Genomic DNA, 15284 nt, shown 5'->3' with positions numbered 1-15284 from the left:
CCCAACCGCTCCGTGATTTCACACTGCAGAACCTTGTTGCTGAGTCATGTGGCTCTGCAAAGTAAGCTGTAAATGCCCTGATAATAATAATAATAATAATAATAATAATAATAATAATAATAATAATAATAATAATAATAATAATAATAATAATAATAATAATTGGGCTTCCTGTAAACCATGTGACTGACATAAATCCATAAGTGAAAGTGAAACATTTCTCTTACAAATAACCTGTCAGTCTCAGCAGTAACACAGCAAATGTAAGAATAAAGCTTAACTATTTTATTCTTGTTAGTGAACAAATTTATGTCTGGATAAATTTATGTTCACTAATTTATTTCAAAGCTAATTGACCTCATGTGAAATGAAATGAAATGAAATTTTATTCGAACATGATACAAATATAAAAATAAAATAGTGCACAGTAACAAGGAGTGCATAAGAAAGAAGAGAAAATACAGATTTTTTTGTTTCAGTTAACATATCATGCTCAAAATGGGGTAGGAAGAAGTGAGAACTTATAAACTCCTACCCCCTAAACACTTGAAACTTTAGAGTCCTACTGTCATTAAAAAAATCAAAATCAAAGTGGCAGTCAGAAGTAACAGTTACTAATATTTACCTATACATTTTCCCATTTTATGCTGGTTTGTCTTTCTAAACCCTTACACCAAGTTATCTGCAATACACACCTTATTGCTTTCTGTCACCCATATGTGTATCTATTGAAAATTACCTCTTTGTACTTTCTTTTGAATTGTGTTAAACTATTGCTTTGTTTTAAATCTTCATGTAACTTGTTCCATAACTTTACACCTTTAATTGAAATACAGAAGCTTTTTCTTGTTGTTCTAAAATTGCGGATCTTGAAGTTTGAGTGACCCCTTAAGTTATACCCCCCTTCTCTTTCAGAAAACGTGCTCTGTATGTGCTCAGGTAACAACTTTTTAGATACTTTGAACATAAACTGAGCCATTTTAAATTCTACAAGCTCGTCAAATTTGAGAATTCTGGATTTTATGAAGAGCGGGTTTGTATGCTCATAATAACCGACATTATGGATGATTCTAATGGCTCGTTTCTGTAGGACGGTTACCGGATGTAAAGAGCTCTTGTAATTAACTCCCCACACTTCACAGCAATATGATAGATATGGTAAAATCAGAGAGTTATATAGAATATGAAGTGATTTAACATTCAATACATGTCTAGCTCTAGCCAATATGGATATACTTCTACTGAGTTTACTCTGTAAATGTTTAATATGAGGTTTCCAACTGATTTTGTCATCTATTATTAGACCGAGGAACTTATTAGCAAAAACCCTTTGTAGAGTTACGTCCTCTATTTGAACTTGGATTTCAGTATTTTTATAACAGTTCCCAAAGACCATGATTTTCGTCTTGTCCAAATTTAGGGATAATTTGTTATGGTCAAACCATATCTTTAACTTACTAATCTCTGAAGTGACTGTTGAGAGAAGATGCTCTAAATTGTCGCCAGAGGCTAGAATATTTGTGTCATCAGCGAATAAGATAAATTTTAATACATTGGACACTTTACTGATATCATTTATATAAAGATTAAATAAAATTGGTCCCAATACTGATCCTTGTGGTACTCCACAGACAGTCTCCTGCCAATCAGATTCCACATCTCCCAATTTCACAAATTGTTTCCGGCTCTTTAAATAACTCCTCATCCAGTCAGAAACTACTCCCCTAATTCCATAGCGTTCTAATTTTTTAAGTAAGATTTCATGATTTATTGTATCAAAAGCTTTCTTTAGATCTATAAATATCCCTACTGCCAGTTTCTTACTATCTGTTGCGTTGGTTATTTCTTCTATTAAGTCAGTTACAGCCAGCGATGTTGACCGGTTTGCTCTGAATCCATATTGACTGCTAATAAGTAGCGAATGTTTTTCTATGAATTGTTCCAGTCTTTTCTTAAAGAGTTTTTCCAGGATTTTAGAAAATTGTGGGAGAAGAGAGACAGGCCTGTAGTTAGTGAAGAGGTGTTTGTTGCCAGTTTTATACATTGGTTTGACCTTAGCTATTTTCATTTTGTTGGGAAATGATCCTGTTTGAAATGATAAATTGCAAATATAAGTTAGTGGTTTAGAGATTCCTTTAATTACTATTTTAATAGTTTTCATGTCCAGATCATCACAGTCAGTGGAAGTCTTATTTTTACAGTTATTCACAATGTTTATGATTTCTTCTTCTAGTACAGGGTTGAGATATAAGGAGCTGTTGTTAGCCTGTCCATGTTTAAGCTGTTACTGCACAGATAAATATAAGTAATAACTTGTGTCATAAAGGTAGTTTTCCAGTCGAGTACATTCATATTCAACATTTTCTATTCAATATTATATTAAAGTGTCATTAACAGAACCTGTCAGTTATTTGTTCTTTATTTTTTCCTTTTAAATATTAACTCATTTTGGAGCCACTTCAATATAATCTAATGAATGAATGGAAGCCACAAGATGGGGAATGAGCTGAATAGTGAATGAGGATCTTGGTTCATACAAATATGAAACTTGCATTGTATTGTATGTAACTTCATTTTTTATGCTCTTTTATTTTTCATAAATGGCTCAAATAGAAGCAACGAAACCCACACAGATGGTGAAGCACCGATAAAACATAAGAAGAAGGAGCCTAAGGTAACGGATGTAAACAAGCAGAGACACAACATCGTTCTTTTTCTAGTCTTATCTTGGACCAGATCTGTAGGCAGGCCTGCATCTTTTACATGGAAAACCTGTTATTATTTTCTATCATCACTTTCCCTTTGTTGTTTAACTGTGTGTTTAGGTTGTCATTACAGGCAAAACCTTTGGGGCAGATGAAGCTTTGAGGGAACAAGTTGAGAAGAAGCTCGATGGAAAAATCAGCAAGAAGCAGAAACACCTCATTGTTATCTGTCATGTTGGCTCAGATGTGGAAGCAGCCTTGGAAACTGTGAAAAGTATGAAAATATAAAACACACACACACATATTTCAAAAAGTTACTTTGAGCATTTCTTTCTTGTTTCAACAGGTGATAAAGGTCTCACCCGAGATCCTGACCACTCCACTGCTGGGACAAATTGGTCTGAAACAATCAAAGATGTTGACGTGGATGTTCATGTTCTGTTTCATGGAACTGTGTCATGGTTGCTGAAATGTTCATAAAATGACTGGGCAGTGGATAAAACAAAAACCCATTCTTCTTGGGTAAAATATGTTCCTGCAATAAATAAAGTAAAATATTATTGTAAAGTTCATTTACTTCAGTAAAATATATCAATCACACACGGATGTTTTCAAGGTTTTATTTCAATTCATTGTGATATTTTCAGCTTACAGCGAATAAAACACCAACATTTAAGATTACATTAAGAATGAAAATCTATTTTAAGAGAACTGATAAGAATACAAGAATATCTCTTTAGGTCAAGCATCATCTGAAATGTATAGAGTCCATAAAGCAATAACCCAGTGAACAATGCATGTTTCACATTCTGAATCTCTGAAAGGCAGACATTTATGAGAGTGTCTTCATTTTTACAAACGTTTAGCAATTCAAAACTGATAGAGAAACCTGATGAATATCATTTAAAAAACAAGTCAATCCAGCATGTTTATGGTTTATGTCTGTGTGGCATCTGCTTTATTTGAACATGTTTCTATTTCTCTCTACCCCAGGTTTTCCTCTGCCTGTTCATCTTCCTCTTTTTTCTCACCTTTATTCACTCCATCTTCATCTTCCTTTCTTCAGACTCCACACTTTAAATTATAACATTTTATTCAACTGAAAAAGATGAATAAATATAACTCGACTTTTTTCCAGGTTTTGTAACACTCAAACTGTCTGGTGAATTTTTAGGTGTTTAGTGAATTAGAATGTTGACTTTAAACATATAAATTAAATGGATATAACTTTTTTCTTTACTTAGTTATAATACAGATTTTATTAAAATACGCTCAGGACCTTTTGAGGTAAAAATGTTTTTAAAATGAACTTAGTTAATTTAAAGTAATGTGACAATGGGGATTGGCCAGCAAGGTATCCCACAATGCATTATGCCACCTCAAGCAGCATCTAATTAAACCACTTTGTCACAAAATAATTTTTTAAAGGTGAAAATAGACTCCAAAGCTTCATCTGTCAGTTCACCAAGAATGAGCCGGAGAAGTTCAGCTCTTATTAGCTATTGTTTTAGACATATTTACTGCATGAAGCTGCACCACCTAAAGACAGTTACAAAGTTGGTCTTCTATTACCTGAAGAACATTTCCAGGATTAAAGGATTAATGTCTCAGCAAGATCTAGAGAAACTAATCCATGCTTTTATCTTTAATCGCATTGATTACTGCAACAGCGTCTTCACAGCAGCTGATCCAGAACACTGCTGCTCGTGTTCTGAGTAAAACCAGGAAGGAAATTGAAAAGTTAATGTTACCCAGTCAGTTAATTTAATGAAAACTAAACAGTTTTGAGGCAATGAGTTTGCATATATTTTTTCAGAATGGATAAATTATGTTTTACAGTGTATTTTTGCTCTCTGTTGCCATTTCTCTGGTGTTTACACGAAAAAAAAAGATTACTTAAAACAGATACTACTGACTAGATGACACTTTCTACTGTAGCTTTACAGTGTGTCAGCGTAGTCGTTTCCAAAGTCAACCATCAGCCTCAGAGCACTCAGGATCAGAGTGTCGACGTCTGGATTCAGCTGAATTTCATGACTGTAGTTCTTCACTGGGAGGATGCAGTTCATTGGGATCCCCAGACTGGAGCTGAAGTCACCCATCTGTTGAAAAATAATACGTTTATTCAGAGTCTAATACAGTGAGAGAGATTCTTATGTTTCTCCAGCTCACCTTTTTCTTTAAATATTTGCTCCTGTAGACGTTTCTGATATTTGTTTCTATTTCACCACAGGTTGCCTCAATGTGGGTGAGAATCGCCAGCTGAGGGATTCCTGTGGATACAGAGAGTTTCTTTTGAGATTATTGGCAATTAATATATCTGGCCAGCTACATCAAAACAATGCTTCTCAGATGCCATAAGAGCCATTTTGGAAAATCTGGAAATAAGACATGGAAAAAAAAAGATAAAGCAGAAAAATTTTATCTTAATTTTTTCTATACAACTTTTCCTCCTACATTATACAACCAACTATACTAGTTAAAATCAAGCTGGAGAGTTTTGTTCTCTTGTGTACATGACTGCATTACTTTCCTGAATATAAATTTGATTGTATAATTTGTTTTTTACCCAGATCACTGGCTGCTTCTCTGACTTCGCACATTTTCTGTAAAACTGATGACCTCATTTCTGATGCATTAGCAGAATAAATGCAGACCAGAACATGAACTCTGTCACTGATGGACGGGGAAGAGATGTAGTTAAGATCATCTTCAGAAAGAGGAGATGAAGGATTGAACTGTGGAAATAAATGACACAGTTATAAAAAAAAAATATCTGTATGGTGATATATAGTTTCACATAAAGCAAGATAAATGTGATCGAGTTTTAGAATCTAAGCCAAATAGAACATGCCTTTTAGGTGATTGTTAAAAATGATTATATATAATATATAATAATTATATAGTATAATTATTATATATCCTGTATATATATATATATATATATATATATATATATATATATATATATATATATATATATATATATATATATATATATATATATTATTTACTCATATTATTTACTATAATATATATTTAGTATATATTTATACCTTATATCCATCCTTCACATGTCCCTTCAAGGCCAGTTTGATGTCGTCTGTTCCGACTCCTCTTCCATATCCGTCCTCCAGACCCATGATGTCATTGAACACAAAAGGATAAAAGTTTCTCCTTCCTTCTTTCTTGAATTTATAGGTTTGATACTGAAAGAAAAAAAGTTTTTATGTAGGCCGTACACAAGTAGAAGCAAAAAATATATCTTAAACTATTGTAGGAGCTGCAAATCTTCAAACTATATAAATTATTTTATTTATAAACTTAAATTTGTTTTGCAAAACAAAAATCTGAACAAGGTGTTACTCTAATCTTGGTGTAGATTTCAACCTCTAAAGGTGCACTGTGGATAGAGAGTGAATGTGTAATAAAAACTATTTTTACATTTTATAATATAAAGTATCAGCTAACTTCTCACTCAGAGATGTGGAAACTGAGCTGATACACCAAGTTGACATGAGTAAAACATCATAACACTCGAAAATGTGAATGGGTTTTTTATAAAAAAGAAAAACAATATATTCACCATCCTGGTGAAACTTTGATCAGAGGTTATGTTGTTGACCAGAGCATCATTGGTCATTCTTCCTTGCAGGACGTTGTTGACGGAGTTGATGAAGCTGGACTTTCCGGCACCAACTGAGCCGTACAGCAGAACTCTGATGGCTTTGACTTCTTCATTTTGAGGTTGAAAATTCTTCATGTACTGCAGAAGTTCCTCTTTGTTTCTGTTGAAATGTGAAAATAAGAGTTACAATTAAAATGATTTAATCTGCCAGAACAAACTTACTGCTCCTGAGATCCTTTAGGGCTTCATTTGCACTTTGTTAGAGTCATGTAGCGGCCATTTAGAAAAAACACTTCCCAAGTTTGTCAAACATTTCCAGTAATCACCACAGTATTTTATACTTTCACTTGAGTAATTTTATTATGGTTTATCCTGTATTTGATCATTGATGTGAGCGTCTTGTTTTAAATCAAGACAAGTCAGATTTTCCCCTGTTCTTCCAAGTTGCCTTGAACGATCCATTATCTTGTCTATGTCTGTAAAAAGAAATATGTTTTTCAGACCATAACAATAATAAGCTTATTGAACTCCTTAGTCTAAAAGGTACTAATCATTTCTCTTTGTTTTAAGGAGCATTTATTTTCTGTCTTTATTTCTCATTGTTATTCTTTGTGCCCATGTTAATACCATTAGGCTTGACATTAATAGAAGCAGCTCTGTAACATTTTGAATTTTACTCATGGACTTTATTGGCTTTGTCATTTTCTTCTCATTGTTGTTGTCATTTCTTTACAATGAAACTTTATCTAGAGATCGACATATGATACATATGTATTGCTGCAGTAAAATGTATTTTTTCTCATTTGTGTCAGTTCAGCTGCGACAGACTGGTGACCTGTCCAGGGTGACCCCGCCTCTGGACCGGAACGTTAGCTGGAGAGGCGCCAGCACCTCCTGACCCCACTAAGGGACAAGGGTGTTAGAAAATGGATGGATGGTGTCAGTTCAGTGGAATGTCACTGTAAAATAAAGACAGGTTCTGGTTCTGGGAATGCAGAGCACCCTGGCTTTGTAACTGTCTTTATGTGTTTCTGAATGTTCAGGTCGGAGTCCACCACCACACCCAGACTTCAGGCCTGGGTGAAGTCTGGGGTCAATTATTACAGCTAGTTTCACTGAAGCTGTGTTGACTCTATATTGTTCCTCTGTTGGTCCAAAGATAATAACTTCAGTTTAGTTTCTGTTCACCTGGAGGAAGTTATGGCACATGCACACATTGAATTATTCTAAGCATCTGTTGAGTATTTGTCCAGATTGCTTGTTTTTTTACCAGTGTTTTGATAACGGCTGTTTTTAAAGTCTGAGGAGGAGGCAGGGGGCCAAACATATAAATATTCTCTGCAAGGAAGTCCTAAAATATTACACACTTCAGATACATGTGGTATGAGTATTTTCAGATTTTCAGTAACTGATGGGCAGAAATAAAAACTTGATAGCCCTGGAGATGCTGGGACCTATGCACAAATATAATATAATATAATATAATATAATATAATATAATATAATATAATATAATATAATATAAGTCATATCATATCTCATCATATAATAAATCATATCATAAAGACAGAGCCAGGGCCTACTAGTAAGGCAATAACTCTAGTTAAATAGATTGTTAGGAAATTGTGTTTTTTCTATGGCTCTACACTCCCAGCAGGTAGCGACCATATTAGCGACCAGAGGGCGCCAATGTGAGCCAGGACTGAGGGCTGATTCCCTGCACACCTGCAACTCCTCCAGACTCATTACACTCTAGATATAAGGAGCTGGTTACCAGTCAGTCTTTGCCTGAAGGTTAATCCATGTGGTAACATCAAGCCCTCCTTGTGAACTTCTGTGTAGTTTTCTGTGTGAACTACGTGACCCCAGTGCTACTCCTTGTGTTTTCCCTCTCTTCATGGTCTCCCTGAGTACCTCCTGAGATTCGTCTGTGAACATAGTCAGACCAGAACCAGCCATAACCTTCAGTTTGTTAACTTTAAGCTCCTCCATCATTGTTGTACCACCTGTCTGCCTTCATCATCTGTGCAGCATGTGATGCAAAGACCAGCTTTGCATAAAACATGCAGGTTCACACTGGAAAGCTTTAGAGCTTCAGAGAAGAATCAGGATATAATGGCAAATGGTCTCGGTGGGGAACAACATAACCTGTAACATTGTCTTCATATTTGACCTAAAGAGGCTGAAACTTTTGCCCCTGTGAGCACTTTGCACAAAACTGCTGAAATCACTGAAGGACCAGAAACCAAGTGTGATTATTTACTACTATGGTACCAAAACAGGGAGTAGATCACTTGAACAAGGTTATTGGGTCATACAGTACCAGGCGACTGACTGGATAACAGCGCCAAAAAAATGTACATAAAAATTTAATTTTTAAGTATAAACATTGATTTTTCTTTGTAGGTTTTCCTGGTAGGTACTAAAAAAATAAAACAGTTTTGTTTTTTGTGAAAAACAAGGGGATTATCACAACTTATCCTTTTTCTCTAAGAGTTCCTCTAAATGTTGATTGAAATTTTTAACAATGGGGCTAGTAAGCAGATAAAAATTGCTTTGCGGGGAAATTGTGGATTCTGAGACGACTACATATTTAAAACTTCCCTGGGTCAAATGAACCCAGGAACATTATTGTTGCAGCTCAAAAATGAACATAATAGGAGAGTCATGCAACACTGAGATTCATTTGGGTGATCTGCTGCCTGATGAGGCAAAAAAAAAAACAAACAAACACATTGGTAACATGCAGATGGACCAAAATAAATTTACTCACCCCCAGGAAAACTCTCTCCATGGAGTTCCTAAAACTGTAATGGAAAATTAAGAGCAATGTCTAAAAAACACTCAATAGTGAGAAAAAAATTCTATTTAGATTGTATTTGATTTATTACCCAGGTTGAGTTATTCAAACCATCCAGTAGTTAATTTGATCATTAAGAAGCAGAAACAGCAAATAACAAATAAGTTCTACTGAAGTGGTGGGTGTGAAGGAGCTAAACGCAGCAGAATACATTAAGATTAAGATTATTTGGGTCAAATCGATTACTTAATAAATTGACTATTTTTACATGAAGCTTAAGGCAGTAAGGCAGACTTGATAACTTCAGTGAGAAGACAAGTTCATTTTTGTGTGAGTTAAAAACCCTGGGGTCTCCCCCAGTGCATTATAAGCCTGGCGGCCCGCCAGGTTCTACCTGTTATATCTTTGTGAACAAGAAATTGTGTATAGAGTGTGTTTACATTTCAACACCCTGCCCAGCATGTGGCTCTTTACGTGCATCGATACATTTTATCCATGTGTTCCCAGCATTAGTGCACCAGCAGTTCAGCCCGTTTAGACTTTATTCTTTTGCTCATCAAAGCAAGTCAGGGTGAACATGGCAACAGTTGTAGCAATTACTCCTGTAAAAAGCGGGTTGCCAGTTTGAACCCCCACTTGGTCTGTCTACTTTGTTTTGTCTTTGGACAAGATTCTTCACCCACCTTGCTGGTGGTCAGAGGACTCTGTGATGCTGATGGCAGCCTCACCTTTGTCAGGCTGCTTCAAGCCAGCTGTGACTACATTGTAGCTTACCACCATCAGCATGTTAATGTGTGTCTGAACCTCTAAATGTACTTTAAAGAGCGTTGTAGTTCTCTGGACTTAATCCTCTGGATTTGATAAAATGCTACAGTGGCTATTTACTCTCTTTACAGTTACATTTTATAACATTAATTTCTAATGCTTTATCTGTAACTTTGTTTCACTTCATAAGGTGGGTATTTTAAAACTGAGAGAAAATTTATGCAATTAATTAATTACATGCATTTCAACCAGAGATAGTCACCAGAACTCCTCCTGTCCCCAATGGGATAAAAGTGGGTGGATGAATGGATGGATGGAAGTATTTCAACCAAACAATCCTGTATTACTTACGTGAACCTGGAGCACCACTCCCCATGGCTGGAACAAAACGGTGCTATGAGAGAAACAAAGAAGGAAGGGTTCATTTTTTCCCCTCCAAATTGTTGTCCATGTATTTTTCTTTTTGTTTCACACCTTTTTATGTTGAGCCTTCTAAAGCAATAAATATTGAATTTTTTGTTTCTTCTAAAAATACAAAATAATTTACTTGTTTAAAGCATTAAAAGCTGCAGGATGTAACTTTTACAAAATATATATATTTTTTGCACATTTTTTTAAAACTGTCAACATGTTGTGACAGTATGTTGAGACAGATAATCTTTAAAAAAATTAGCTCCTCCATCTCTGTCATGAACTAGTATTGCTGTCTGCAAAAATGTCTACTAGTCAAAAACAACCAATCAGAGAAAAGAGGGAGGGTCTTAGAGCTGTCAGTAATGCTCATGTAGTCGCTGCTCAATGTGCTAATGGAGGAGAAACAACTTACTGTTCCAGTTAGCATGGCCACTGTTATTCGCCATCCAAGTGGGAGCATGTGAGCAGCACATTTTAGCATTGTCAGTGAGGGTGACAGCTAAGACACTCCCCTTGCTCCGATTGGTTGTTTCTGATGTCCAAACTACCAGTACTGAAGGACCATAAGGAGAAGGCAGAGGAAAGTGTTAGCATGATCAGTTTTCATTCAGAGAGTCTTTTCCAACGGCTGCACAGTGGCGCAGTTGGTAGAACTGTTGCCTTGCAGCAAGAAGGTTCTGGGTTTGATAGGGACCAGCATCCCTCCTGACCTCAATGGTACAAGAGTGTAAAGAAAATGGATGGATGGAGTCTTGCCAACTTCTGATTACTCCAAATGTCACCTGATTTAAAAATTTCATCACTGCAGAGGAAAAGTTAAATGTATTCAGCTTAATGGTGATACTATGTGGATTATCTGTTCAGTTTGTTGAATATTCATCAACCAGAATGAAAATGAAAAGTCTAGAGTGACCTCTGCTCCAAAATATGCTGACGCCTCCTCTCGTCATCTAACTTCTCTCTTCTTCTTCTGTGTGTGTTTTTTTTTTTTTTTTTTTGTTTCTTCGTTTTTGGTGGAGAATCCAAAAATAACTTTCTGGTGTATTACCACCACCACCTGGAATGAAGTGTGGTTTAGCCTTTGAGCTGTACCACAACACAGCCCAGGAGGAAAATCCTGCAGAAAAGCAGTATTGGTTTGAAGTGTCAACTTGCTTTTAGGAGTACAAGTACTTGATGCTGGTACTGGGCCCGGTACTGATTCTAGTGCCTGTATAGGGACCCTCTGGAAGTTTTAGTAATGTGTGTTGCTAGCTTAGAGAGTTGGTTGAATGAAACACTGTTAAGTTGAAATCATTTTGTTAATAAACTCTTTTATATTAGAGAGGAGTTGTTTGTGTTTAATCCATACATGTATATATATATATATAGATACATATTTTATCTATATATATAGATAAAATATGTATCTATATATCTATTTAAATCTAAATGACTAATTTATTAATAATTGCCATATAAGCAATTCTAATTCTCAGTCATAGTCAAAGAGTCATGCAGCTGCTCTCAGGTATTGAACTTTTTTCTCATCTCCCCAGACACACTAAGAATCTAAGTGAGTCTGATCACCTCACAAATAAAGTCAGAGTTTCATTTAAAGGCCTGTAATGAAATGAGGTAGTTAAGTAGCACAACTTAGTTGTCTTTCTATTATTTATTTGTTTAATGCCTCTTGCTGAAGTGTTGCAGATTGTATTCCATGAGATTCTCATGATGCTTTGTTGCTGTGCTGGGTTAAAGCTCTTTCTCTCCCTCTCATTTATTTCCCTCTCTTTTCTCGTTCCCTCACACATATTCACTTCATTGTGAAACAGCACCAAGTCCCAAAGACACATTAGCACATGGTAAAGTTTTACGACGGTGGCAGACTCCTCTGGATCTGCACATTTTCTCTAGACTTCTTTCCTTTGTTCCTCCACCTCATCTCTTTAACCGGAGAGGGACCATTCTCATTGTGATTGATTGTGTTTTAGCTGCATTGTGGTTCATGTTGACATATCTTCCTGTTTTTTATTGTTTTGTTTACTTTTGAAGTCATATTTCTGTTTCCACATTACTTTTTGCTATAGTTAGTTTATTAATTGGATATGATCCTTCAGTATATTCAGTATATATATATAAAACAAAATCACCTTCTCACCCTCCGCGGGTGCTCTCTCTCTCTCTCTCTCTCTCTCTCTCTCTCTCTCTCTCTCTCTCTATATATATATATATATATATATATATATATATATATATATATATATATATATATATATATATATATATATATATATATATATATATATATATATATATATAGTCGCCCTCCACGAGCGACTGGCAGTTCAACTGAACCAGCTGCTACAGAATGGGACTCACCCTGAATGGTTAACTGAAGGGCGCACAATCCTGATCCAGAAGGATCCCTCAAAGGGTTCAGTCCCATCCAACTATCGGCCAATAACCTGTCTCTTTACAACATGGAAGCTCATGTCAGGCATCATAGCAGCTAAGATAAGCGGGCACATGGATAAATACATGAGCACGGCACAGAAGGGCATCGGTATAAATAGCAGAGGAGCCAAACACCAACTCCTTGTAGACCACACAGTTGCCCGAGACTGCAAAACCCGACACACCAACCTGTGCACCGCTTGGATTGATTACAAGAAAGCCTATGACTCAATGCCACACACCTGGATCATTGAATGCTTAGAGATGTACAACATCAATAGGACTCTAAGAGCCTTCATTGCAAACTCGATGGGGCTGTGGAAAACCACCCTTGAAGCCAACTGCAAACCACTTGCACAAGTGTCCATCAAATGTGGCATATACCAAGGAGATGCTCTGTCCCCACTGCTGTTCTGCATAGGCCTGAACCCCCTCAGCCAAATCATCAACAAGACTGGCTACGGATACCGACTTAAGAATGGGGCCACAATCAGTCACCTCCTCTACATGGATGACATCAAGCTGTACGCCAAGAGCGAGCGAGACATCGACTCACTGATCCACACCACCAGGATCTACAGCACTGACATTGGGATGTCATTCGGACTAGAGAAGTGTGGCCGGATGGTTACAAAGAGAGGGAAGGTCGTCCACACAGAAGGGGTCTCACTCCCACAAGGAACAATAGCAGACATAGAGCACAGCTACAAGTACCTGGGAATACCACAAGCAAATGGCAACCTCGATGAGGAAAGGAGCCACAGCCAAATACCTCCAACGAATAAGGCAAGTCCTAAGAAGCCAGCTCAATGGCAAGAACAAGATCCGTGCAATAAACAGCTATGCCTTGCCAGTAATCAGATACCCTGCTGGAATAATTAGCTGGCCAATGGAAGAGATGAAGGCCACGGATGTTAAGACCCGGAAGCTACTAACCATGCATGGAGGGTTCCACCCCAAATCCAGCACCCTGAGACTGTACACGAGCCGTAAGGAAGGAGGCAGAGGACTAGTGAGTGTGAGAGCCACTGTCCAGGATGAAACATCTAAGATCCATAAATACATCAAGGACAAAGCCTCAACGGACGATGTGCTCAGCGAATGTCTCAGGCAATGGGGAACAGAGGACGAGGTGCTGGAGGAACCATCATGGGAGGACAAGCCCCTACATGGGATGTACCACCGACAAATAACTGAAGTGGCTGATATCAGGAAATCCTACCAATGGCTGGAGAAAGCTGGACTCAAGGACAGCACAGAGGCCCTCATCCTGGCTGCACAGGAACAGGCCCTAAACACCAGAGCAATAGAAGCTCAGATCTACCACACCAGACAAGACCCAAGGTGTAGGTTGTGCAAGGAGGCCTCTGAGACAGTCCAGCACATAACAGCAGGGTGCAAGATGCTGGCAGGGAAAGCGTACATGGAACGACATAACCAAGTGGCGGGCATAGTGTACAGGAACATCTGTGCAGAATATGGACTGGAAGCCCCGAGGTCAAAATGGGGGACACCCCCAAAGGTGGTGGAGAATGACCGAGCTAAGATCCTGTGGGACTTCCAGATCCAGACAGACAAGATGGTAATGGCGAACCAACCGGACATTGTGGTGGTGGATAAAGAACAGAGGAAAGCCGTTGTGGTGGATGTAGCAATACCAAGTGACCACAACATCAGGAAGAAGGAGCACGAGAAACTGGAGAAATACCAGGGCCTCAGAGAGGAACTGGAGAAGGCCTGGAAGGTGAAGACCACAGTGGTGCCTGTGGTCATCGGGGCCCTCGGGGCAGTCACCCCCAAACTGGAGCAGTGGCTCAAACAGATCCCAGGAACAACATCAGACATCTCAGTCCAGAAATGTGCAGTTCTAGGCACAGCCAAGATACTGCGCAGAACCCTCAAGCTCCCAGGCCTCTGGTAGAGGACCCGAGCTCAGAGGATGAAAGAGACCACCCACGGAGGGTGAGAGGGGAATTTTTTTTTTTTTTATATATATATATTTTTTTTTTTTTTTTTTTCTGCTCTTTTGGTTTAATTGGCAATAAGTTCATTCTTCGTCATGTGAGGAGTTTTCGTCTGTCCAGTATTTTTTAATTCAATCCCTCAAGTTTGATTCATGATTCCTTAGATACAGGAATTGCTGCATTGAGTCAACTAAAGAAACGTTGACTTTCTGAATAATTTCATTGATGATCAAATGTTATCCATCCATTTTCTAACCTGTCCCTTAGTGGGGTCAGGAGGTGCTGGTGCCTCTCCAGCCAACGTTCCGGGCGAGAGGTGGGGTCACCCTGGACAGGTCACCACTCTGTCGCAGTGAGTGATAAAATATTAATCATATTTATTAATAATTACAAAAGCCAAACATGAATGCAAATTTTGATTCCCAACATTGGTATATTTTAAATTAAACCAACTTTATGAAAACATATTTCCTTTAAACAAGTGCAATCTTGTCTGACAAAAGGAAAAATTTTATATAATTTTCTTTAAGAAACCAAAGATGAGCAAAATGTTGCTGTGATTTCCATGCATA

General features: G+C 37.4%; 1 protein-coding gene and 1 long non-coding RNA gene across 2 annotated transcripts; both read right to left on the bottom strand.

Moving 5' to 3' along the window:
* Positions 1-4446: 4446 nt before the first annotated feature.
* LOC148160477 (interferon-induced protein 44-like) lies at positions 4447-5901 on the bottom strand. Its single transcript, XM_088011844.1, has 4 exons — positions 5762-5901; positions 5275-5443; positions 4878-4978; positions 4447-4807 (listed from the first exon to the last, which is right to left on the bottom strand). Exons 1-4 carry the CDS (start codon positions 5846-5848, stop codon positions 4646-4648), a joined length of 519 nt encoding a protein of 172 aa, XP_087867970.1. The 5' UTR covers positions 5849-5901; the 3' UTR covers positions 4447-4645.
* Positions 5902-6314: 413 nt separating this feature from the next.
* On the bottom strand, positions 6315-10292 carry LOC148160476 (uncharacterized). The gene is made up of 3 exons (XR_015765091.1): positions 10250-10292; positions 9107-9140; positions 6315-6493 (listed from the first exon to the last, which is right to left on the bottom strand). It is a non-coding gene; the product is annotated as an uncharacterized LOC148160476 (long non-coding RNA).
* Positions 10293-15284: the final 4992 nt, after the last annotated feature.

Source organism: Poecilia mexicana, unplaced genomic scaffold (assembly GCF_051168715.1).
Source record: "Poecilia mexicana isolate PSO_F unplaced genomic scaffold, ASM5116871v1 scaffold_2, whole genome shotgun sequence".
NCBI classification, from domain to species: domain Eukaryota; kingdom Metazoa; phylum Chordata; class Actinopteri; order Cyprinodontiformes; family Poeciliidae; genus Poecilia; species Poecilia mexicana.
Note: the sequence above shows the minus strand (reverse complement) of the source record. Positions and strands in the feature narration are given on the sequence as shown.

Bases quoted from the DNA above. Each gene is read 5' to 3' on its own strand.
- LOC148160477 (XM_088011844.1), bottom strand. From the start codon at position 5,848: ATGGGTCTGGAGGACGGATATGGAAGAGGAGTCGGAACAGACGACATC. The intron at 4,979-5,274 runs GTAAAAAACAAA...CTGTATCCACAG, and splicing joins AGAAGCAGCCAGTGATCTGG to GAATCCCTCAGCTGGCGATT. The intron at 4,808-4,877 runs GTGAGCTGGAGA...ATTTTTCAACAG, and splicing joins GCAAATATTTAAAGAAAAAG to ATGGGTGACTTCAGCTCCAG.